This window comes from Mustela erminea, chromosome 20 (assembly GCF_009829155.1).
Source record: "Mustela erminea isolate mMusErm1 chromosome 20, mMusErm1.Pri, whole genome shotgun sequence".
NCBI lineage: Eukaryota > Metazoa > Chordata > Mammalia > Carnivora > Mustelidae > Mustela > Mustela erminea.
In genome coordinates, this window is record NC_045633.1 from 954,148 (window position 1) to 979,213 (window position 25,066).

A 25,066-nucleotide genomic window follows, 5' to 3' on the forward strand; every position below is an offset into this window, starting at 1 on the left:
CTCAGGGTCCTGGGATCAAGCCCCGCATCAGGCTCTCTGCTCAGTGGGAAGCCTGCTTCTCCTGCTCTCTCTGCCTGCCTCTCTGCCTACTTGTGATCTCTGTCAAATAAATAAATAAAATCTTAAAAAAAAGAGAGAGAGAGAGAAAGAAAATCAAAGGGGAAGTGGCTCAGTCCCTTAGGCATCCGAAGCTTGGTCAGGGCTCGGGTCTTGATCTCAAGGTTGTAAGTTCAAGCCCCACAATGGCCTCCACACTGGGTGTGGAACCTACTTAAAAAAACGAAAGAAAAAAAAGAGAAAAGAAAAATAGGAGTTGAAACTGTGTGTGTGTGTGTGTGTGTGTGTGTGCGCTTGTGTGTGTAAAATCCGAAAGGACACACAACCAAACTCCGAACAGTGGTTATTTCTAAAAGAATAAGGTTTTCATGTTTCTGTATTGCTTGAATTTTTTTTTAACAATGAGGATGTATAACTTACGTAAGTTTAGAAAATAAAAAATAATTAAAAACACAACAGAATAGAGGAACTTGTATTTGTTTCTGGGAAAGTGGGAACCCCTTCAGATTCTCCCTGTGTGGTGAGGAAGTCCTGTTTAGCTCGCAAGGCCCCTTCTAGTGTCATGGTCCGTGGGCTGTTTTTGCAGACACATTATCTCTCATCTGCTGGTAGGTGGCTGCAGTGTGAGAAGTTGCATCCTGATACTTAGATAATATCAGGTAGTCTTTTTCAAATTCAGCTAAAATCAGATAATTCAGGCTGGCTGCTTTGATCCTCTGTATGACAGTTACGGTTTGTATCTAATCAAATTCTTTTGTGTCCTTCTGAAACTACAAAAAAAGAATACACATTTAAAAATTCAGACACAGGGGTGCCTGGGTGGTTCAGTGGGTTAAAGCCTCTGCCTTCAGCTCAGGTCATGATCTCAGGGTCCTGGGATTGAGCCCCGCATCAGGCTCTCTGCTCAGTGGGAACCTGCTTCCTCCTCTCTCTCTCTCTGCCTGCTTGTGATCTCTGTCAAATCAATAAATAAAATCTTTTAAAAAATAATTCAGACACCACAGGAATGTGTAAAGTAAAAGGATGAACAATCTCTTTTAATATCCACCCCCCCACACATACCCTAAATCTCAAAAATAACCACCGGCAACAATTTGGAACTGTACCTTCTTCGTGACAGAAAAAAAATTGTTAGTTCTAGTAATCAACCATACAGGTTGAACCTGTTTGGAGAAACTGTTAATTATCTCGCCACAGAACATCTAACTAGAATTAATAGTCAAATTGTCCCCTTCCAGAGTGAAGGTTTTCCTTTGGACTGTCTTCAAAATTTAAATTCTTTTTTTTTTAAGGTTTTATTTATTTATTTGACAGACAGAGATCACAAGTAGGCAGAGAGGCAGGCAGAGAGAGAGAGAGGAGGAAGCAGGCTCCCCGCTGAACAGAGAGCCCAACGCGGGGCTCGATCTCAGGACCCTGGGATGATGACCTGAGCCGAAGGCAGAGGCTTTAACCCACTGAGCCACCCAGGCATCCCTTAAATTCTTTTTTTAAAAAGATTTTTATTGGGTGGAGTTATGGACATTGGGGAGGGTATGTGCTTTGGTGAGTGCTGTGAAGTGTGTAAACCTGGCGATTCACAGACCTGTACCCCTGGGGATAAAAATGTATGTTTATAAAAATAAAAAATTTTAAAAAAAGATTTTTATTTATTTATTGGACAGAGAGAGAGATTACAAGTAGGCAGAGAGGCAGGCGGGATGGGTGGGAGCAGGCTCCCCACTGAGCAGAGCCTGAAGCAGGACTCGATTCCAGGACCCTGAGAGAGATCATGACCTGAGCCAAAGGCAGAGGCTTAACCCGCTGAGCCACCCAGGCATCCCAAAATTTAAATTCTTAAATTAGGGTGTAAGTGTATAGAAACTTCAGATGTATCAGTCATAACACCTGGAATAGAAGGAATTCAGGGGGGCGCCTGGGTGGTTCAGTGGGTTAAAGCCTCTGCCTTCAGCTCAGGTTGTGATTTCAGGGTCCTGGGATGGAGGCCCACATCAGGCTCTCTGGGAGCCTGCTTCCCCCTCTCTCTCTGCCTGCCTCTCTGTCTACTTGTGATCTCTGTCAAATAAATAAAAAGAAATCTTTTAAAAATATAAAAAATATTTTTTTAAAAAAAGAAGGAATTCAGGAAATGATCCCAAGGTCACCACTGCTTGGGTTGTAGCTTAGCTTATGCTTCAGTAGGCAAACGCGCTCATTTACATATTTATCAGATTCTGGTTTTCAGCTTAAAAGAACAGAAGAATGGTTTTTTTCCCCTTCTGCTTGAGGACTGTAAGGTTGAGGAAGCTATAAAAGCGTAAGGAGGCCCCCAAGGATTCTAGGGTGTCGTGGCTCCATGTTGGAGAGAGAAGGTGACTTCGCTGAGGAGCCGGGGTGCAGAGATCTCAGGCTGGGGCCCGGTGGGGAAGTGCTGAGGCACGACTTTCCTTACACACACACACACACACACACACACACACACACACTTCATTAGTCCTGGGCCCTCATCAACCGTCACTTCTCCGAGGACCCACTCAGGTCTCTCTAGTCCGTGTGTTCAAATCCCCACCAGTTCCCATGGGAACAATTCACAACCACGACAGCTCTTTCTTCCTTCACTCTTCTGCCTCCAGAGAAGGTTCTGCCTCCTGGGGAATTCCAAATTAACCTCAAGAAACCTGAGCATGTCTCTCTTAGGCTTTCAAAACTCAGAGGAGTGCCCCTTTTGCATACACAAGATCACGTCCAAGTTTATCGGCATGGCTTTCAAGGGCCTCACTGTCTCTCCGGACTCCGTGCTCTAACTTAGCTAGCCAATGACTCATCAGGGTTTAAACAGACCAAGTATCTAGAGAGGATTCTATGAAACTCAGAGCGTCGGCCATATTGCCAGCCCGTCTTGAGGAAATGGGCTTCAGTAGGTGCTTTCTGCTTGATGTTATCTCGCCTGCATCAAATGAACAGTACGAAACCGACTGTGCTGGGGCGCCTGGCTGGCTCAGGTAGTGGAGTGTGTGCGACTTTTGACCTCGGGGGTGTGAGTTTGAGACCCACGCTGGGTGTAGAGATTACTTAAAAATAAAATTACTTAAAAATTTTAAAAAATAAAATAAATAAAAGGAAAAGAAACTGATGGTGCTGGCATGGTGACGACAGCTGGCCATCCCCAAGGTCAGTGCTCAGGGCGAAGGTCGCCTCAGATAGACTTAACCCAAGAGATGCCAGCTCTCTTTGGGATGGCTTGATTGTTCCACTTACCTGACAGTTCCAGTGTTCCATGGAGGCGGACTCAAACATATGATCTCATGGGGGAGTGACAAATGAGACTCTCAACTGGGAGGTTCTGGGGTACCAGAATCTGTGCATCTAAGATGCTCTCAGCAGCCTGGATGGCTCAGGTCTTTTGTGTCCTTTGTCGGGTACAATGATTTCAGTTATGCCTTATTTTTCTAAGTGTTCATCTGAAAACAATGAGAATTTTCTCTTGCTCCACTCGAGAGAGGAAACAAGACTGTGTGTCCAGCCGCCTCTCGTCTTCATCACCGCTCATCCCCTGGCCCGAGCGACCATCCGCTTGTGCCTAGACTTTGTGGCAGTCCCCTGAATGGTCCCTCTGCTTCTAAGCTTGTCTCTGCTGTAGTCTGCTCTCCACACAGCAGCCAGAGAGATCCTTTAAAAATATAGACCAGATCATTTTATTCTCTTGCTCAAAACCCTCCAGTTTCTGTTCTGAAGGGAGCCAACTGATTGCTAACCTGCCACCAACTTATTATTTAATTTCATACATTAAGTTAAATCTATTATTTAATTTGGGCCTCCACTTTCAATTCCCCAACCTCTCTTTCTTGGACAATACAGCTTTTTGCTCCGAAGAGTCTAGATCCTGGAAAGCAAAAGCCTCTTCATTGTCTTTAGCAGCAAGAGGAGCCCCAAGCAGTCACTCATCAGTAAATATTTGCTGACTACATATTTGTCTACTAGGCTCCACGCACTGTTTTATGTACTGGGGATACAGCAGTGATAAAGCTGTCCTGGCAGAGTTTATATTGTAATACGGAAGATGGACAATAACCCAGGTGGATAAGTAAATTGGATAGTATAAGCAGAAGCCCACAAGTGCTAAGGAGCAAAATTAAAAGGAGATGATGCAGGAATGAGTCATGAGGCTTTCTTGGGAAAGCCAAGCAAAAGAATGGCAAGTGCAAAGGCCCTGAGGCAGAGGTATGATGGAATGAGCAAAGAGCCACGACAGCAGTGTAGTTGAAAAGGAGTGAGCAAGAGGGGGACTGGGTTTCAGAGAGACAGTGAGATGACTGATAGGTTAAGGCTTTCTGGGCTACAGTGAGAACTCTGGCTTGTATTTTGAGTGAAATGGAGCAGCACTGGAGGGTTTTGAGCAAGAGAATAAAATGATCTGGTCTATATTTTTAAAGGATCTCTCTGGCTGCTGTGTGGAGAGCAGACTACAGCAGAGACAAGCTTAGAAGCAGAGGGACCATTCAGGGGACTGCCACAAAGTCTAGGCACAAGCGGATGGTCGCTCGGGCCAGGGGATGAGCAGTGATGAAGACGAGAGGCGGCTGGACACACAGTCTCGTTTCCTCTCTCGAGTGGAGCAAGAGAAAATTCTCATTGTTTTCAGATGAACACTTAGAAAAACACAGAAACTGGAGGACGCAGAGGGGACGGGCCAGTTCGCAAGGGAGGAGAGAAGGGTGCCGACATACAGAGAAATGGATGCCATGAGAGAGAATCGTGAGGTCTGTGAACGAGGCGTGGCGATGGCTTGGAGGGCTGCCGCCATTCCTGATGGCCTCCTTAGTTCCAGTGCGGCCGTGCTGAGCCCTTTCCCTTGTGGTGCTTAAATGAATACAAGGTTGCATTACCTAAAGGCCTGGCAGCGGGGAGCCTCTGAGCTTGCTTGGGGACCAGGGGGCTCCCGGCTGATGTAGATGGCAGCAGGAAAAGCAAGCCGGGGCGTCCCCCGTACCCCACCGCCCCCACTCCACCAGCCCCGACTGCCTACGAACCCAGGACAAACCAGGGCAAAGTTCTCTTTTCAGATTCACCCCGAGGACTTGCTGGTGCAAAGGCAGCTGGTTGCCATCCACAGCAGCCTGCTAGCCGGGGCTCCCCACCCACCACTTCCTCCTGGGTAAATGATATAGGCCACTTTGGTCAGGATGGTTCTAGCAGAAACATCTGGTTCATCACAGCGCGCTTTCCCCTGCTTCCCACCTGCCAGGAAGTTAGAGGGAGAAACGACCCGGCAAAGGAGACTGGGCCTGGGGCGGGGGGGGGGGGGGGGGGGGGGTCACAAAGGCCCCGAGGGCCCCAGAGTGGGTGGGGCTGGGAGGCCACCCCCCTATTCCATGGCTCTTATGATCTCATGGCTAGGGGCACCAGGGCATTCTAAAGTTCTAGAAACTCTACTTGGGATTTTCTGAGGGAGGGCTGAGCTGAATGCACCACAGGCAGGGGTGTTCTGCCAGATGGCTCTCTTGAGTACTCACGGGCAGGCCATGGAGCTGACGGAAAGCAAACAAATACATTTGTCTAAAGGGTATCACGAAGCCCTTAGAAAAACCCAAATACCACCAGGTCTTCCAGGTGGCTGCAAGAGAGCCCCTTCTCCACCTCTTCAACAAAGGCTGAAGAAGGTTGTCCTTCGGTGCCAACCTCAGCCCAACTTTCCACATACTCCAAATTTCTCAGCAAAGAGAACTCGGCCGAGCTGGGGTGAAATGTCCACCCTGTGGGAACCAGCTACTGCCAAGGAAACAGGGTCCTAAACACAAACCAGCCTCTGGCCACCTCACCCCCAACCTTGGAAGTTCTTCGTTACCTGGGGCCAGCTCAAATCTCACTCCACAACTTTCTTTAGCTTCATGCCCTACTTTCCTCCCCACAATCTTCCACCAGCCTTTGCCTGGAACGTGCATTCCCCTCGACGCGTATCGAAACCGTCCCAGCCCGGAGGCCTCCGGCCAACTTTTGTGCCATCCTTTAGGATACCTTGGGTTAGAAGTGTTGTCCTAGGGGCCTGGGGAGCGCAGTCAGGTAAGTTCCGACTCCCGGTTTCAGCCCCGGTCATGACCTTGGAGTCATGGTCTTGGGATGGTGACCTGGGGGTGGTGAGATGGAGCCCAGCGTCAGGCTCCGCACTCGGCAGGGAGTCTGCTCGGGAACCTCTCTCTCCCCCACCCTCTGCCCCTCCTTTCTCTCTCTCAAGTACATAAATAAATAAGTGAAAATCTTTTGAAAAAAATAGTAACAAAATTTCAGATTTGAAAGGACTCTCAAATATCACCTAATTCAACTTTGGCCTACTGCACTCAAGTCTCTGATATCATCCTTCCTAGTAAATCTGCGACCAGGTTCTCCTGCCAGCCCTCCAGAGTCAGGATGCTCACGACTTCCCAAGGAGGTCCACTGCGTCTCCGTCGGCTCTGCTCATAGGAAAACAGTTTCTTGTATTACATGTGAGCTTGCCTCTCTGTGACTTCCATGCTTTAGACCTGGTTCTCTCCTAGCTGAAACGCCCGCGACAAATTCGTTCTCTTTCCCATCTGGAAGCCTCTTCAGAAGTGTGGACGCAGCTTATCAGTCTCTCTTCCAGGCTGAACAAGTATATCTAATATTCCCCTTAAGACAAAGTCTCAAGTCCTCTGACCATCCCAGGAGGAACACCTGTTAAAGCGATCCTCCTAAAATCTGGTGCCTTGAAATAAATGCAATGAAGATACTCAAGGAAATACTTTTTTTTTTTTTAAGATTTTATTTATTTATTTGACAGACAGAGACCACAACTAGGCAGAGAGGCAGGCAGACAGAGAGGGGGAAGTGTAAAGTTTTTTTCCGGCGAGATAAACACAACACCAGGCAAAGTGGGTGCAAGGCAAGATTTATTAAAAACGCTCTCCGGCGAAGTTTCAGGGCTCAGGAGAAGGGGAGCCGGGAAAGTTGTGCCGGGAGGAGGTGGGCACCCTCGGGCGAGGTTCTGCGACTCTGGAAAGCAGAGTGGGGGAAGTCGCGCCCAAGGCAGGGAGGAGGGGGCTTTTAAGAGGTCTTGGGGAAAGCTCAGGGGTCTTTTGGCAAGTTTCCCTTGTTTGGATATCCCGCCTGCTCATCGGGATCCCATTGGTCCACAGGAGCCCGGGGCGGGGGTCTCAGATTCCTGCTTGGGCCTTTGTTCTCCTGTCCGAGCTCAGGTCTTGTGGCGGGAACTTTCGCCATCCTTAGTAGCCCTTCCTGCCAGCCCAACAGGAAGCAGGCTCCCCGCTGAGCAGAGATCCCGATGTGGGGCTCGATCCCAGGACCCTGAGATCATGACCTGAGCAGAAGGCAGAGGCTTTAACCCACTGAGCCACCCAGGCACCCCTCAAGGAAATACTTTAATTAAAAAAGGGAAAAATAGGGACATGTGTGTGGCTCAGTCCGTTAAGCATCTGCCTTCAGCTCAAGTTATTATCCCAGGATCCTGGGATCGAGCCCCGCATAGGGCTCCCTGCTCAGTGGAAAGCCTGCTTCTCCCTCTCCCTCTGCCTGCTACTCCCCCTGCTTGTTCTATCTCTCTCTGTGTCAAGTAAATAAATAAAATCTTTTTTTTTAAAGGTTTTATTTATTTTGACACAGAGAGACACAGAGAGAGGGAACACAAGCAAGGGAGTAGGAGAAACAGGCTTCCTGTTGAGCAAGAGCCCAACGCAGGGCTGGAACCCAGGACCCTGGGATCATGACCTGAGCCAAAGGCAGACGCCCAACAACTGAGGCCCAAATAAAATCTTTTAAAAAATATAAAAGGAAAAAATAAATTGAATATCTAACAATAAGAAGTTGGTTATGCCAGTTAAGTAAACCCATTTTATGAACTACTACTCAGCCTTTAGCAAAATACGGTAGATTGACATGTACTGGCACAGAAAGATTGTCATGCGGATATAAGGAGAAGAAAAGCGAATTACTGGTGTGTGTCACATCTTTTTATTATTAGTAAGATTTTATTTATTTGAGAGAGAGCACAGAGGTGAGCTCCAAATATCAGGGCATCAATCTCTCACCTTACCACATTCTTTCCACATATTCATCAACAAAGTTCTCTAAGGCCTTCTCTGCACCAGAGCCCATGCTGGGCGTTGACCTCCTGGAATCCAGTGAGGTGTGGTCCTAGGTATGAGGACCTCACAGATGTCAGAGAAAATCTAGTGTGATAATTGCTAAAACAAGGAAATTTCAGGGTTATAGGGTCACAGGGGAGGGATTTCCTGAAGTCTTAAAGATAATAGGCTTTGTTGGGCATGAAGCGTTGTTGAGTAATTAACAGTGACTGGTGCAAAGGCCCTGAGGCAGAGAGAACTGTGCTGTGTTCTGTCCATCCCATACCCTACTCTACCCTAGTCCAAGTCGCCACCATCCTCTGCCACAGCATTCCTTTCCTGTCTGTCCTTGATATAGCAGCCAGAGTGATCTTTCAAAACCACAAATACAACCACGGCACCTCCCTGCTTAAAACCAATCCTGTGACTTCCCCTTTCTCTTAGGAAAAAAATTACAAAATTCCTTCACATGGCCCATTGGATCTTTTTAAAAAAATATTTTACTTATTTGAGAGAACGAATACGAGAGAGAGAGAGAGAGAGAAAGGGTGTAGACAAGCAGGGGAGGCAGAGGAGAAGAAGCAGGTTCTCTGCTTCTTTGAGCCCAATGGAGGGCTCGATCCTAGGACTCTGGGATCATGACCTGAGCTGAAGGCAGATGTCTTTACTGACTGAGCCACCCAGGCATCCCAACCTTGGGGGATCAGATCTTCCATCTAATCCATCAGGAAATCTGTTGGTTCCAGAATTCCCCAAATATGACCACTTATCATTATCTCTGATGCAACCACGTCACCATGGTCTCTCCCCTGGGTTTTGGCCAACCCAGTCCACTTTCACCCCAGCCAGAGTGACCATGTAACCCTTCTGGTCTCAACCATCCCATGGCTCCCGTCTTACCCAGAGCCAAAGCTAAAGGCCATACCATTGTCCAGGGGCCCTGTACACCCGGCCCTTCTTTGCCACTGTGATGTCACCTCCTCCTCCCTCACCCACTTGTCACCAACCACACTGGCCTCCACCCAACTCACGAGGCTTGCTCATCTTGGGGCCTTTGCCATGGGTGCTTTTCTGTCAAGAATGCTGTTTTGCCAGGTTATGCCATGAGTCCTTCCTCAGCACCTTCCAAATCACCTTCTCACTCTTTATCTCCCTCTCCGAACCTTCCATTCTCTGAGTTCTGCCATCACTCTGAGTCTCTGTCCTGCGTCTCTCTTGTTATTAGCAGTAACTCAGTATGGCTTCTCACATTTACCCCAAAGGCAAAGATGAAACTTCCTGCCCCATAAGGTGATGGAAGATGGTTAATAGTGTGAGGGGCCGTGAACATAGGTGTCAGTTCTGAAGTTTCCCAAGGTACAGCCTATTGCTGGCAGCCCCACAGAGCAAGCCCAGGGGAGGTGGGATTGGGAGCTGAGGCTATGCCTGGCCTGGGTCTGGCTCCGGGTCGGGGGCCGGCGATGGGAACACTGACCTGGATGTTGGGCCAGGGTGGTGGGGGCTGAGACCAATGGGGAATATTTTGACCTCTGGGGTTTTACTGCAGAGTAAAGTCAGATTACATCAGTCCTACAAAGACCTGTAAGGTGCTATGTCCTGTGCCATCTTCACCAATCTTGTGACGCACCTGTACGACCTCATTCCGTTCAGCTCTCTCCACTCAATGTGTACCAGTCATCCTGGCTGCCTTGATGCTCCTAGAATGCCCCAGGTATATTCCTGCCTCAGGGCCTTTGCACTTGCCATTCTCTGCCTGAAACACTCTTTCCCAGATATCTGCATGCTACTCTTCCCTTTATTCGGATCTTTACTTCAGAGTCACATCCACATACCAGATTTCCTACCCTCCCTGTCTTCAGACTTCATCGTTACCTCCTCGATATCTGTTCCTAACTAATCATTGATCTTACTTATTGCGATCTCTTTCCATCAGTATGTCAGCTCCGTGAGGACAGGGACTTCTGCCTGGAATTCACTGTTACAGCTTCAAGATCTAGTGCACCAAAGTTTTCAATAAATAGGGGGCACCTGGGTGGTTCTGTCCATAAAATGTCCAACTCCCGGTTTCAGCTCAGGTCATGATCTCAGGGTCATGTGATCAACCCCACGTCAGGCTCCACATTCAGCACAGAGTCTGCTTCAGATTCTTTCTCCCTCCTCCTCTGCCCCTCCCTGCCTGTGCTCTCTGTCAAATACATAAAATCTTTTTTTAAAAAGTTTTCAATAAGTATTTATGAATGATCCCAGGAGGGGTGTTGACATCGATTAATGACGGATTATTTTCACCCATTATGTCATTTCTTACTAGAAATACTAGGAATGATCCCGTTTTTGTTTTAAAAAGTTAAGAAGTATAAGCAAGAAGACAGCACACAGCCCCACTTGACCTGGAGGGGGTGACAGGGCGCCCCCTGGAGTTCAGTGTGAGGTAGTGGCTCCCCTCACACCTTGAAGGAAAATGTCTAAAATTCACTCTACTAAGTGTTGCGAACACTTCTGAGAGGAGGGATTTCTAGTTAACTTTATTCCTTTTTACTAAGCTACATTTTGTGATTTTTCTCCAATGACAGCATAATGATTGTGTAATAAGTTTTTTTGGCTTAGTCTACAGAGTATGCAACTCTTGATTTCAGGGTTGTAAGTTCGAGCCCCACCTTGAGTGCAGAGATTACTTAAAAATAAAGACTTTAGAAAAATTAAAAAATAGAAATAAAATAAAATGTTTTTTAAGTGCACTAAACAAAAAAAAGAAAAGAAAAGAAAAGAAAAAGTCTACTAAACTCACTGAAGTATTTTCGGTATACTAGAAAAACACTGAGTGTATAATTTACCACAATTTAAAAACTCTTTAAAGTGTGCTGAACCTGGGGCACCTGATTGGCTCAGCCAATAGAGCATATAGCTCCTGACCTTGGGGTTGTGAGTTTGAGCTCCACGTTGGGTGTTGAGATGACTTAAAAATAAAATCTTAGGGGCACCTGGGTGACTCAGTGGGTTAAAGCCTCTGCTTTCAGCTCTGGTCATGATCCCAGGTTCCTGGGATCGAGCCCCACATCGGGCTCTCTGTTCAGCAAGGAGCCTGCTTCCCCCTCTCTCTCTGCCTGCCTCTCTGCCTACTTGTGATCTCTGTCTGTCAAATAAATAAAATCTTTTAAAAAATAAAATAAAATCTTAAAAAAATAAAAACATAAAGTGTACTGAACCTTAAAGTGTAGTGTTATAACTGGAAACTATCATAATGCGAAAAAACTAACGAGCATTAGCCCCATTGCTTTTGTTGTATGTGAAAACCAAATGAAAGGCTCCTATTCAAACCGTCTTGCTCTTTAAAACCTCTCTCCTTTGTCTGCTTTCCCACCTCCAGGTCTGTACTCTTGCAATCTCTGACCCGTAAGTTTTTTTTTTTTTTTTTTTTTTAAGATTTATTTATTTATTTATTTGACAGAGAGCGATCACAAGTAGACAGAGAGGCAGGCAGAGAGAGAGAGGAAGGGAAGCAGGTCCCCCGCCGAGCAGAGAGCCCGACGCGGGACTCGATCCCAGGACCCCGAGATCATGACCCGAGCCGAAGGCAGCAGCTTAACCCACTGAGCCACCCAGGCGCCCCTGAAGTTTTAACCCAAGCCATAAACGTGGTTCACTGGCTCTCTCAGTGAAAAACAAGAACAAGATAAAAGGAATGCTTTCAGATGCTCATGACAGTCACAAGGATCGACCTCGAGAGGCACAAGCGTCTGCCGTCTGCTCAGGTCATGATCCCGGGGTCCTGGGACTGAGCCCGGAACTGGGCTCCCTGCTAGCAGGGAGTCTGCTTCTCCCTCTCCCTCTGCAGCTCCCCCTGCTTGTGCTCTCTTGCTTGCTCTCTCTTCCTCTCTGTCAAATAAATAAATAAAATCTTGAAAAAAAAAATCCAAACTGTCATAAATGCCAAGAGGAGAAAGTTCAAAGAACAAAGAGAGCATATTAACAGAGGCACTTGATCTAATCACATTCTGACCCAGGTGAGGTGACTACAGATGTAAGCAGAGTGTTTTCATTTTTCCCTTAGTAATAAGATCGGTCACAGGTACAATGTACTGAACACTTTATTTTTTTTTTTAAGATTTTATTTATTTGACACAGAGAGAGAGATCACAAGTAGGCAGAGAGGCAGGCAGAGAGGGGGGGAAGCAGGCTCCCAGCCAAGCAGAGAGAGCCCGATGCGGGGCTCCATCCCAGGACCCAGAGATCATGACCTGAGCCGAAGGCAGAGGCTTTAACCCACTGAACCACCCAGGTGCCCCCTATACTGAACATTTTACAAAGAAGGTTTCATAGTGGAGATTTTCATATGATCCTTATACCAGATCCTAAGCAGAGATGACCCTCATTTTACAGAAGGGGAAACTAAGATGTACAAAGGTGGTATCTCTTCTTTAAGGGCAGACAGCTCACTGACAGCTAATCCAACGTTCAGAAAAAATCCAGAGGTCTCTTGCTTCCATATATCTTGTTTTTTCATTATTTCGTTTACCTTTTAGTATTTTTAATTCTGAAATATAGCATCTTTTCCTTTTTTAAAAAATGTTGACATGCACTTTACAAAAAGAGCATGGGAAAAATAGATGTGCATGGTTTAAAGAACATCATGCAACTACACCCCAGACAAAGAACAGAAAACGGAACCCTAGGCCCCCTTCCCCAGAGATAACCCTATGCTAAATTTTGTTAATCATCCACACTCTTACTCTTTTTTTTTTAATTTTTAATTTTTTAACATATAATGTAGTATTAGCCCCAGGGGTACAGGTCTGTGAATCGCCAGGTTTACACACTTCACAGCACTCACCATAGCACATACCTTCCATAATCCAACCACCCTCTCCCTACCCACCCCCACCCCGGCAACCCTCAGTTTGTTTTGTGAGATTAAGAGTCTCTTATGGTTTGTCTCCCTCCCGATCCCAACTCTCTTACTCTTAAAAACGTTTTTTTTTTTTAATCATTTTGCATCTCTTATCAATATATTATTGCTTTGCCTGGTGTTAAACTTTGTATAAATGGCATCTTAGTTTATGGATTCTTCTGCAACGGGCTTCTTGCTCCCAACATTTTATCTTTGAGATTATCCATATTGATGATGTCTAGACCTATCATTCATTTTCACAGATAAACAATGTCCCATTGGGTAGTTGTACGATGATTTGTTTATATTTATATATTTATATTTATATTTTATATTTATATTTATAATGCGTTCCCTGTTAACAGACACACGGAAGACCACTGTTCTGGTTCTCCAGTCTTCTTTTTCTTTAGGAAGACAAAGGGACTTGTTTTTATTTTTTTTTTTAAATTCCAAGATGTTATAAGTTTTGTGAATTTAAATTCCAGCCCCTACTACATCCACACTAACAGTGGTGTACAATACTAGGTTCTGTCATTTATGTTAAGCTTACCAACGGCCAGGAACCATGTTAGGAGCTTCACACATATTTTAAAAATTTAATTCTCATAAACACTCCATCTGGTGTCTACCATTATCTTCAGGAGAAAGGACTATTTTATAGGTACTGAAAGTGGGGTTCCTAAAGGTTAGACAATTCGCCCAAGGTCATTAGGAGAGCCTAGACTGCAACTCAGTCTAATTTTAATGTTTGAGTTTCTTCCAGTTTACTACATGCCTTCACACTGTACTGGAGAATAATAATGACTTACGAGAAGAGCTATAAGTATCTCCTATATTTTTACATTTTTTTAAAGATTTTATTTATTTATTTGACAGAGAGAAAAAGCACAGGTAGGCAGACAGGCAGGCAGAGAGAGAGGGAAGCAGGTTCCCTGCTGAGCAGAGAGCCCGATGTGGGGCTGGATCCCAGGACCCTGAGATCATGACTTGAGCCAAAAGCAGAGGCTTAACCCACTGAGCCACCCAGGCGCCCCATTTTTACATTTTTAATTGTGGTAAAATATACATAACATAAAATTTACCGTCTTACCTCTTTTAAGTGTATAGTTCAGTAGTGTTCATTCTTCACATTGTTGTGTAATCAATCTCCAGAGCTCCTACATTCTTGCACGTGTCTCCTGGGGCACCTTTGCAGGAGTTTCTCTAGGGCATGTTTTATGGCTAGAACTGACGGGGGGTGGGTTTGCACATGTCTGATTTAATCAGTTAAAGCCAAGCTCTTTTACAAAATGGTTGTACCAATTTATAGTCTCATAGGCGGCTTGTTGTTGTTTTAAGTATGCAATACACTTAAATAGCAGGGAGCCTGCATCTCCCTCTGCCTGCTGCTCCCCTTGCTTGTGCTCATTAGCTCTCTCTCTCTGACAAATATATAAGTAAAATCTTTTTTTAAAAATTCAAAAAAAAAAAAAAAGGGCACCTGGGTGACTCAGTGGGTTAAAGCCTCTGCCTTTGGCTCAGGTCATGATCCCAGGGTCCTGGGATCGAGCCCCGCATCGGGCTCTCTGCTCAGCAGGGAACCTGCTTCCTCCTCTCTCTCTGTCTGCCTCTCGGCCTACTTGTAATCTCTGTCTGTTAAATAAATAAAATCTTTTAAAAATTTTTTTTCAAAAAAATTTAAGGTCCAAATGTTAAAGGAACAAGAAGATAATTCAGTGAAGAATCTCCCATCCAAAACCACCTCATTCCCTCCCCAGAGGCAATCAATTCACCAGTTTCTGGTGATTCTCCTCCCAGAAATATGCCACTGCATACATTTCCCCCTTTTACAACAAATAATAGTATCCTATAAATACTGCTCAGAAGTTTGCTTGTTTCTCTTAACAAACATCATAGACGATATAACCTGGTGGTCTTTGGAACAGGTTTGCTTGGATTCATATCCAGCTCCATTCTAAACTGGCTATGACCTTGAGTGGGTCATTTAATCTCTCTGTGCATTATATTCCTTATCTGTAAAACGTGGAAAGAATCCTAACTCAAAGGTTTTTTTAAGAACTAAGTTAGTTAATATACTAAAGCATTTAGAAAGATACCTCTTAGAATTGTAACTATTATCAATATAATTACATCAATGTTTTCTCATTCTGTTTTAGAGTTGCTTGGGTAGTCTATTATATAAATGTACCACGATTTATTTTAATCACAATTGATAAACATTTAAGTTCTTTCCAGTATGTTAATATTACAAGCAGCACAGAAATAACAAAACAAAAGAAAAGAACTCTATCATTTCCCACTCACAGCCCCTGAGTACATCTGGAGGATAAAGTCCTAGAACTGGAACTGCTGAGTCAAAGGTGTTATATAAAGTTGTGTTCTTAATAGATATTGGCAAATTGCTCTCAATGGACACATTACAGATTATCATATATACTAAGTTAAAGATCTATAGCCACTTTAGAACAGAACAAGATAAGCCACTTTGTTGCCCAGAAGTCAACTGATGCCCGAGAGGGAGAGTGACTCACAGTTAGTGGTGGACTTAAGAGTCTTAGAGGACTTTAAGATCTTATTCTTTACGCGTAATTTCGACCCCCCAGTGCGGGGCTGGAACTCAGACCCCGAGGTCAAGAGTCCCATGTTCTTCGGACTGAACCTGCCGGGCGCCCCTGAGTCTCGAAATTCTCTGAAGCGCATTTTAACGTTTCATTATTTTGTGGCTAGTGTTTGCTCGCTTAAGGGTAGTAGCTCCCTATCTAATTTCTCGTTATTCTTTCCGAATTTCCCCTGGGCTGTTTTCCTGTCCCGGGCTGGTCCCGAGCGCGGTCAAGCGACCCCGGACCACTGCGACCTGCGTGAGCTCCGCCAAGGGGCCGACTTCCCGAGCTTCGAAAACGCGGCCCCTGGGAACGGTCTCTAGGGGAGCAAAGTTCCGCCGGCCACGGCCCGGAGGGCGTTTACACGGCAGCGGGGCAGCGAGCCGCGGCGCCGGCGGGGAGGGTCGCCGGGGCCCGCGCCGCCCGTCACCGACCTGCGGACCGGAGGAAGCCCGCCTCTCGGGCGCGGAGCCCTCATTGGGCGGCACGGCTGTCAATCACCGGGACTATAAGTAGCGGAGCCGGCGGCCCCTCCCCCAGGACGGCGAGGAGCGCGCGGCGCGGCGGGAGTGCGGCGGCGCGGGTCGGCCGGGCGCGGGCGGGAACGTCTGCGGGGACGTCTGCGGGGACGTCTGCGGGTCGGCGGCCGCCGGCGTAGGAAGCAGCACCGCGCCCCGCTCCGCTCCGCTTCCCCCGGACCGGCAGGCGCCATGGCGGAGGCCGCGGGGACGGGCGCCGGCGGAGAGGCGGCGGCCGCGGCAGGCGCGGGCCCCGCGGGCTTGTCCCTGGGCCGGGGCTTCTCGAGCTACCGGCCCTTCGAGCCCCAGGCGCTGGGCCTGAGCCCGAGCTGGCGGCTGACGGGCTTCTCCGGCATGAAGGGCTGAGGCTGCAAGGTCCCCCAGGAGACGCTGCTCAAGCTCCTGGCGGGACTGACGCGGCCCGACGTGCGGCCGGCGCTGGGCCTGGGCCTGGGCCCGGGCCCGGGGGGGGCCCGGGACGAGCCGGCGCAGGAGGGAGGCCTGGCGGCCGGGGCCGAGCCCAGCGCCCCCTTTCCGGCGCTGGGCATTGGGATGGACTCGTGCGTCGTCCCGCTGAGGCACGGGGGCCTGTCGCTGGTGCAGACCACGGACTTCTTTTACCCGCTGGTGGACGATCCCTACATGATGGGGCGCATAGCGTGTGCCAACGTGCTGAGCGACCTGTACGCCATGGGCATCACCGAGTGCGACAACATGCTGATGCTGCTCAGCGTCAGCCAGAGCATGACCGAGGAGGAACGGGAAAAGGTCACGCCGCTCCTGGTCAGGGGCTTCCGCGACGCCGCCGAGGAAGGAGGCACCGCCGTGACCGGGGGACAGACGGTGGTGAACCCTTGGGTCATCGTCGGTGGGGTTGCCACTGTGGTGTGCCAGCCCAGCGAGCTCATCATGCCCGACAGCGCGGTAGTGGGGGACGTGCTCGTGTTGACCAAACCCTTAGGAACCCAGGTCGCGGTCAACGCCCACCAGTGGCTGGACAGCCCCGAGCGGTGGAGTAAAGTCAGTATGGTGGTCTCCAGGGAGGAGGTCGAGCTGGCCTACCAGGAGGCCATGTTCAGCATGGCCACCCTGAACCGGACGGCCGCCGGCTTAATGCACACGTTTAACGCGCACGCAGCCACCGATATCACAGGCTTCGGCATCCTGGGACACTCTCAGAACCTGGCCAAGCAACAGAGAAATGAGGTGTCGTTTGTGATTCATAATCTGCCCATTATTGCCAAGATGGCGGCCATCAGCAAGGCCAGTGGGCGCTTCGGGCTCCTTCAGGGAACCTCGGCGGAAACCTCCGGGGGATTGCTCATTTGTCTGCCAAGAGAACAGGCAGCTCGCTTTTGTTCCGAAATCAAATCTTCCAAGTACGGAGAGGGTCACCAGGCATGGATCGTCGGGATTGTGGAAAAGGGAAACCGGACAGCCCGGATCATTGACAAGCCTCGAGTTATTGAGGTCCTACCTCGCGGGGCTGCTGCTGCTGCTGTCGCTCCTGACAATTCCAATGCCTCCTCGGAGCCGAGTTCATGAGATGGAATAGCACAAGCTGTTTGGACCTTAGAGCCTTTGTACACAATCATGAACAATTCTCAGAACTTTATTTTAAGAAGAAATTTCCAAAGAAGGCCGCCTGCACAGTAGTTCCAGTGGCCCTTTCGAGGTCATTTGAATCAGCCCATCATAAGCTGCACATTCCAAGGCCAGAAGTAACATTTTGGACTTTAGGGGGAGGTTTGTTCATCTCATATGTGGAAGAAAAGCAGAAAAACCTCTGTTAGTTCTTTCCAAGAGCAAGATAAAACTATTCTGGTTTGAGGGATTTTTTTTTTTTTCTTGGCACTGGGTTGATTCATGCCTGCACAGGGAGTGAGGTTATTTGTTAGAATTACATACACACCAAAAAAAAAAAAAAAAAAAAAAAGGTAAATTGCAAAATGATTTAGATCAGAAGCAAATAAGTTTGGACCAATATTGTTGATAAATCTAAATTGTTAAGAGAGATCTTACATTGCATTGTCAAATTCTTTATTAAATTTTTCTGAAGTACTGGCTCTTTCCTGCTCTGGACAAGAATTGAGCAGCTTGTCCAATGACTGGGAAAGGAGGACCTGCGACCATCTCATTTGGTCTCTGTTAATGACGTCTCTCTCTCTAAACCCCTTTAAGGACTGGGAGAGGCAGAACAAGCCCCAGAGCCCAAACCTTGGTGGTCATTAAGATATTCAATCTTGTGTTGAAAATTCCTGGTGATTTAATCAATAAAGTAATTTTTAGCGAAATAAATAAAAAGGACTTTGTGGAAAAATTCTTGTGGCTAATGTTTGGATTCTTGGAATTCTGACTCTTTTACAGTCTTACAAAATGAACCAATTGATATATTTAGAGTCTGGCAAGTGGCGAGCGCAAATGTTTTCCCGGATTCTGGACACAGGATTTAACACCTAGATTTAGGTTTGCACCCCTCTCCCTGTGTTGATAGCAAAGGACTCAAAACGGGCATAAAACCCAAGGGCTAGCGGATGGGAGAGGAAAAGAAAGGGCCCAACACTTCTTGGAAGATTTAAAGTAGGTGGAAGAAGGGTAAGTGACTTGGGGCGCCTGGGTGGCTCAGTGGGTTAAGCCTCTGCCTTCGGCTCGGGTCATGATCTCAGAGTCCTGGGATCGAGTCCCATCGGGCTCTCTGCTCGGCAGGGAGCCTGCTTCCTCCTCTCTCTCTCTGCCTGCCTCTCCATCTACTTGTGATCTCTCTCTGTCAAATAAATAAATAAAATCTTTAAAAAAAAAAAAAAAAAAAAAAGAAGGGTAAGTGACTTAGCAGAAGAGAGGAAGCCAAAGGAAATTCCTTCAGAGTTGGGGAATACTAACAGGAAGCAAGGAGATGTGCTTCGGCGGTACTAACGGGTCAAGGGTGGGAGTAAAGACAGATACTGTTTGAAAGCTTCTATACAGGGTAATTATAATTAAATCTCTGAAGTTCATAAACCTGTCCCCCATGTGTCTGTTGGTAAAGGGAGGTTTACTTTCTAGAAAATGAATTTTAAAAATACTACAAAGCTGGGGACACCATAGTAAAGGACAAGGGACCTGACCAAAAATAAAAATAAAGACTGAAAGAGACTGCCCCAGCCCACTTACCCCCCTTAAAAACGCTGTCTGTCTATACTGCCTTTGCTTCTCTGGAGAAAAATGTGCCCAGAAATAAAGACCTATATGAACATTCGGTGAGCCCCCAGCGAAAATCCCTGTGCCAGGAAGCCTCCCGGTTGAACAGTTTCACTCCGGCACATTTTTTTCAATGCCCCATACTTTTGTTTTTTTAAGATATTTATTTGACAGACAGAGATCACAAGTAGGCAAAGAGGCAATCAGATAGAGTGAGGGGGAAGCAGGCTCCCTGCTGAGCAGAGAGCCCAATGCAGAGCTCGATCCCAAGACCCTGGGATCATGACCTGAGCCAAAGTCAGAGGCTTTAACCCACTGAGCCACCCAGGTGCCCCTCCATGCCCCATTCTTAAATATAAGCGGTCAAGGATCACCAGACATTTGAGGTAAGCCTCTAACTTGAAAACAAGTCAAAGAAAGCAAAAAACTCAGTAAAGAGATAAAACGGAGTAGAAGAAGAAAAAAAGAGGTAAAGAAGGTAGTGTTCATAAAAAGATAATGAGAACGAAGCATTTAGAATATAAAATTGAAAGTTTTCAAAATTCAGTACAATACTTAGAGGACAAAGTTGAAGAAATTTATCAGAAAGTAGAACAACAACAAAAAGATGCACAATAGAAGGAAAAAAATATGGAAATTAGAGGAAAGCCCGGAGGTTCAACATCTAGGAGGAATTCCAAAGAGATAATAAAGGAAATGGAAGGAAAAAATACATGAAATGATATAAGAAAATTTTCTAAAATTTTAAAAAGTTGTAGATACCACATAGCTCCTGACTTCCCAGCATAGTGAATGAAAAATGACATACATTAATTTTTATTAAATTATAAAATACCAGTGATAAAGAGAAATGCTTTATATGTGTGTGTATATATATTTCTTTGAACTGCCAACAGTTCAAAGAAACTGTTGCAGTTTTTTTTGCATTTTGCAAATGAGGAAGTTGAGGTGCAAAGAGATTAAGAAATTTATCCAAAATTGCACAGGCCAACTGCTAGGCAGTGTAAGTCCAGAGTCCATTCTTCTTCTTCTTCTTCTTCTTTTTAAGATTTTACTTTTTAAATAAACTCCATACCCAGCGTGGGACTCATATTTATGATGGCGAGATCAAGAGTTGCATGCTCCTTGGGCGCCTGGGTGGCTCAGTGGGTTAAGCCTCTGCCTTCAGCTCGGGTCATGATCTCAGGGTCCTGGGATCGAGCCCCACATCGGGCTCTCTGCTCAGGGGAGAGCTCGCTTCCCCCTCTCTCTCTGCCTGCCTCTCTGCCTACTTGTGATCTCTCTCTTAAATGAATAAATAAAATCTTTAAAAAAAAAAAAAGAGTTGCATGCTCCACTGACTGAGCCAGCCAGATGCCCCCATTATGCTCTCCTCAAACTATCTGGGGGAGGAGAAGAGCCCGTAGAAAGTTCTGGCAATAAGAATGGTATCAGATTTCTCAACAGGGAAAGGGAAGCTAAAAGATAATGAGGTAATCCCTTCAAAATCCTGAGGGTAAATTATTTTCTCTGTATAATTCCATACCCAGCCACATCTTACAAATAAGCAGAATAAAGATATTTTTAGACATGCAAAGTATAAGTGGTTTCATCCCACACACTCTTTCTCAAGAAACTACTAGACAATGTGCTCTAGGAAAATAAGGGGGCAGACTGGGAAAGAGGAAATTGAGGTTCAGGAAACCTAAGCCAGCACAGGAGAAGGTGAAGGGAAGATTTAAAGTAGGTGGAAGAAGGTAACAGCTCTACAGCATGTCTAGAGAACGAGCAGACTGGAACAGGCACATCACTCAGGAAGAGAAGCCTGAAGGCTCCCAGGAAAGGAAAATGGGCCTGTTTGAGCACTGATACTTTTGATTTTGTGAAAAATTACACTGGAAGATTAATGGAAGATGTAAAAAGAATTAGTGACAATTAAATAGAAAACTAGCAAATAAAAAAAAGAGGCAGTTATCAACTCAACAAAAAATAAAACTTTGTGTGACAAATGAAATGTAATCATATATAGTATTCAGCAATGAATATTTACATAGTTGTAAATACTATCTAACTACAACAATAAATCAATTTTAAAAATTCAATCAGCTTTTCTCCTACTCAAAGTTCTGAAATCACTTTCCATACAATCCCTGCTACATATGCCCCGCCTCATTTCATGGCACTCGCCTTCCCTCTCTGACTAAACTCTAGCCCATTAGCCTTCCTGTGGAGCTCCAAACAAACAGATAACCTTTGGACTCTGCAGCTCCCTTTATCTGGGGTCTCACCTCAGGCTCTCTACCTGGCAGGCTCACCCTCAACCCCATCTCAGCTAAAATTAAACCTCATAAAATCTTCTCTGACATCAGCCAACACCTACCAAATTCCAACTCTTCACATCATTTATTGGCTTCACAGCTCTAACCCTAATCTGTAATTACCTTGAGAATGTGTTAGTTTACTTTCTAAGTGTCCCTTTCTGCTAGTATGTAAGCTCCAAGATGGCAGGGGATGTTCCCTACCCCCAGTACCTAGAACACCATCTGGTCCATAGTTAGTACTCAGGATATATTGAATAAATGAGTGAGAGAGTGAGTAGAATACACACTGGGGACCCTAGCACCCTCAATGTCCACACTTTACTTGCTCTTTTTTTTTTTTAAGATTTTATTTATTTGACAGACAGAGATCACAAGTAGGCAGAGAAGCAGACAGAGAGAGAGGACGAAGCAGGCTCCCTGCTGAGCAGAGAGCCCCATGCGGGGCTCCATCCCAAGACGCTGGGATCATGACCTGAGCCGAAGGCAGAGGCTTTAACCCACTGAGCCACCCAGGCGCCCCTTTCCTTGTTCTTGATGTCCCCTAGCGGTGGAGGCTGGTATCACCAATCTCTCAAGGCTTTGGAGAAGAAATTTAGGCCTCAGTTCTGTTTGTCCACATACACAGCTCTCTAACTGGTTGGAGTGGACCGTACAAAAGGGGAGGAAAATGAGGGAAGCGTCCCTGGCCTGCATCCTCTTAGTTAACCTAGAAAGAGTTAGGGGTAGACAGCAAGATAGGCATCCATCTTTTCCTTGGGGAGAAGCTGGGCAGCAAAACAGAGGCAGCAGGTGGTGGAGGGGACAGGACCTCAGGTAGAAATCAGAAGAGAATCACAGATAGAAGTAAGGAAGGTGATGGAATAAAAGAGAAAGAAAAGGAAAAGGAAGCCAAAGGCAGAAAAGAAAAAGGAGAGGACATTGAAGATAAAGGAAGAGAAAGAAGATGAAGAGACAGGACAGAAGGATAGAAGAAAAGGCAGTAGCAAGGTCACCTAAGCACATACCCAAAATACTGAGCTGCCTCTTTTACACTCTTGTGGGGGTAGGGAGATTTCTTTCACTTGTTGAGGAGCACTGGGTGGGGGGGTGCTGGTGAGCTTCAGCATTCACCTTTCTCAGATAAGTCTTTGGGCCTCAGCTTCTTCATCTGTAAAACAGGCACAGCCATACCCACCTACTGCAGAGAAGACATGGAGGGGATCCCATGAGACACGGTGTTATAAATCAGTATTTATTAGATCTATTCAAGTAGCAGGCCCTGGAGAAACAAAAGCCTGACACTGCTTCTGTTTCTCAGGAGACTCAGTCTAAAAGGAGACACCCATCATCCCAAAATCAAGACCAAGAATGCTAAGTGCCATAAGGACTAGAGTGGATTAAGTACTATAGAAGCTCAAATATTTCCTTTTTGGAGGAAGTTTAGGAAAGCTTCCCAGAGGAGGTGGCTTCAAAGCAGGCCTCTGCAGAATGAGTAAAATTTGGGTTTGGATATGCAGAGAAGGGGGAGTGGGCATTCAGTATATGAGCAAAATTAGGGAGGAGGAGAGTGGGGATCATCTGGCTGGATTTCAGCATGGGTTTAGGAAAATAAGACTGGATACATAGACTGGGGAAGGACTTCTCTCTTTCTTTTTCTTATGTAAGCTCTACACACAAAGTGGGCCTTGAACTTATGACCCTGAGATCGGGAGTCACATGCTCTACTGACTGAGCCAGCCAGGTGCCCTAACAAGGGCTCCTAAAGGTGTTAGGGATTTCCCAGCCTGAATGGGCGAATCTAGAGATTTCTCAAAGCCTCTGTCATGACTCCCCCTGAAAAACTTAGTAAGAAGAAATATTTTTAATTACAGTGCATCATTTCTGCCATCCCCCAGTTCAAAACCAACAAGGTCAATGGCCCTACCTCCAATAAGAACAGCACTGTGATACAAACTAAATACACATTGTCCCAGCCCTCCCAGCACACACCTGAAAGGTCATTGGAGGCCGGCTAGGCCAGAGCCCCATTACATAGATAGGGAAACTGTGACTCAGAGAAAAGAAACAATCTTCCCAAGGACATTTGTGCTTGGGTTCCCAATCACCTGACCCTTAGTTTGCCAGGTTCCCCTACCCCAACACCACCCACTCAGCTTATGGGTCTCTGCTACTTTGTTCTCCAATCACCACAACCTCCCCCACTCTAGGGTTTCTCAAAAGCTTTCCTGGGATCAGTTGCTCCATGGTTGGCTCCAGTGGTGAAGGCAGCCAAACTCGTGCATAGCAGAAGGACAGCGTGTACATGCTTATGTTTACTTGTCCCAGCCTGCCCATCCTGTCATTAAACATTTATTAGGAAATAATAGTTGGAAAATAACTGGGAAAACATCTCTGGTCGAAAAGACTAGGGCACCCAGTTCCTAAAGGGATACGCTTGTAAAGGCTAATCACAAATGTGAACCAAAAGCCAAGAGCAAGCACATTAAGGCCCTTACTAAAGCAGGGAGGTTGGGTTGCTAAAATGTGTCTGAGGAGAATGCGGAAAAGTGAACGGATGTGGGGATGAGGGTACAGAAAAAGTCTGCATGAAGGGTCCAGATCATGGGGCCAATTGTAAGTTTGGGTCTGTTCCCTCTCCAACATGAGGGTCTTCCCCACCCCTCCAACAATGTGCTGTGCTGGAGCTGGGTTTGCTTGGTCTTCCAAGGACAATGCCATGGAGTAAAAAACTGGGATGTTTTCCGGGATGCTTGACAAAAGCTTAACAAACCAGTCAGGAGCCCCAAGGAGGAAGGCAGAGGCAGGCCCGCAGAGAGTGTCTCCTCCTTCCTGTCAATCACCAAGGACCATCTGACCTGTGAGCTCTACAAGTCCTGGTTCCTGACTTCAAAAATCTGAGTTGCAGAGGACTCCTGAGAAAGCTGTGTTTTGCATTCCAGTAAAAGACCTTGGATTCTTGTCTGGAGAAGTTAGCAAATATCACGGTAGATGCTATGGAAAGTACTTTCAGTTCCCAGATTGAGAGGCAGCTCAATGTTCTGAACTTCAGACCTGTATGTCCATCTGCCTGCAAGACATCATCTAGATGTTCTGGGGCCATCTTAGACTCAACAGACCCTGAACTGAATTCATTATCTTCCCTCCCACCCCAACTCTTGGATCTTCTGTGTCTTCATTTCAGCAAATGACAAAATTACCCATCCATTTACTCAAGCCAGAAACCCAGGAGTTACCCAGGACTCCCTCTTTTCTCCCAATTCCCATATCCAACTTCCATGTTGCCTAATCCAACAGCAACTTCTGTGCCCTCTTCTTATCCTGCAGCTCAGTAGCATCCAAATCAGATGTCCATTCATTTTGCAACACTTTCCTCTCAGCCTCTATGAAACCACACTCTCAATTTTCGTGTCATCTCACCTGCCTCTTCTCTTTTGGTCAACTACTAAACATTAATCTAATCTTAGTCTTAGTC

At 46.4% G+C, this 25,066-nt stretch overlaps 1 protein-coding gene and 1 long non-coding RNA gene across 2 annotated transcripts; one reads left to right on the forward strand and one right to left on the reverse strand.

Moving 5' to 3' along the window:
• Positions 1-462: 462 nt before the first annotated feature.
• Positions 463-5,318, reverse strand: LOC116580741. Its single transcript, XR_004281765.1, has 3 exons — positions 5,275-5,318; positions 3,295-3,497; positions 463-827 (listed from the first exon to the last, which is right to left on the reverse strand). It is a non-coding gene; the product is annotated as an uncharacterized LOC116580741 (long non-coding RNA).
• Positions 5,319-16,236: 10,918 nt separating this feature from the next.
• SEPHS2 (selenophosphate synthetase 2) lies at positions 16,237-18,103 on the forward strand. The gene has a single exon (XM_032328189.1). The coding sequence runs from the start codon at positions 16,331-16,333 to the stop codon at positions 17,681-17,683; it is 1,353 nt and encodes a 450-aa protein (XP_032184080.1). The 5' UTR covers positions 16,237-16,330; the 3' UTR covers positions 17,684-18,103.
• The last annotated feature ends 6,963 nt before the right edge of the window (positions 18,104-25,066 follow it).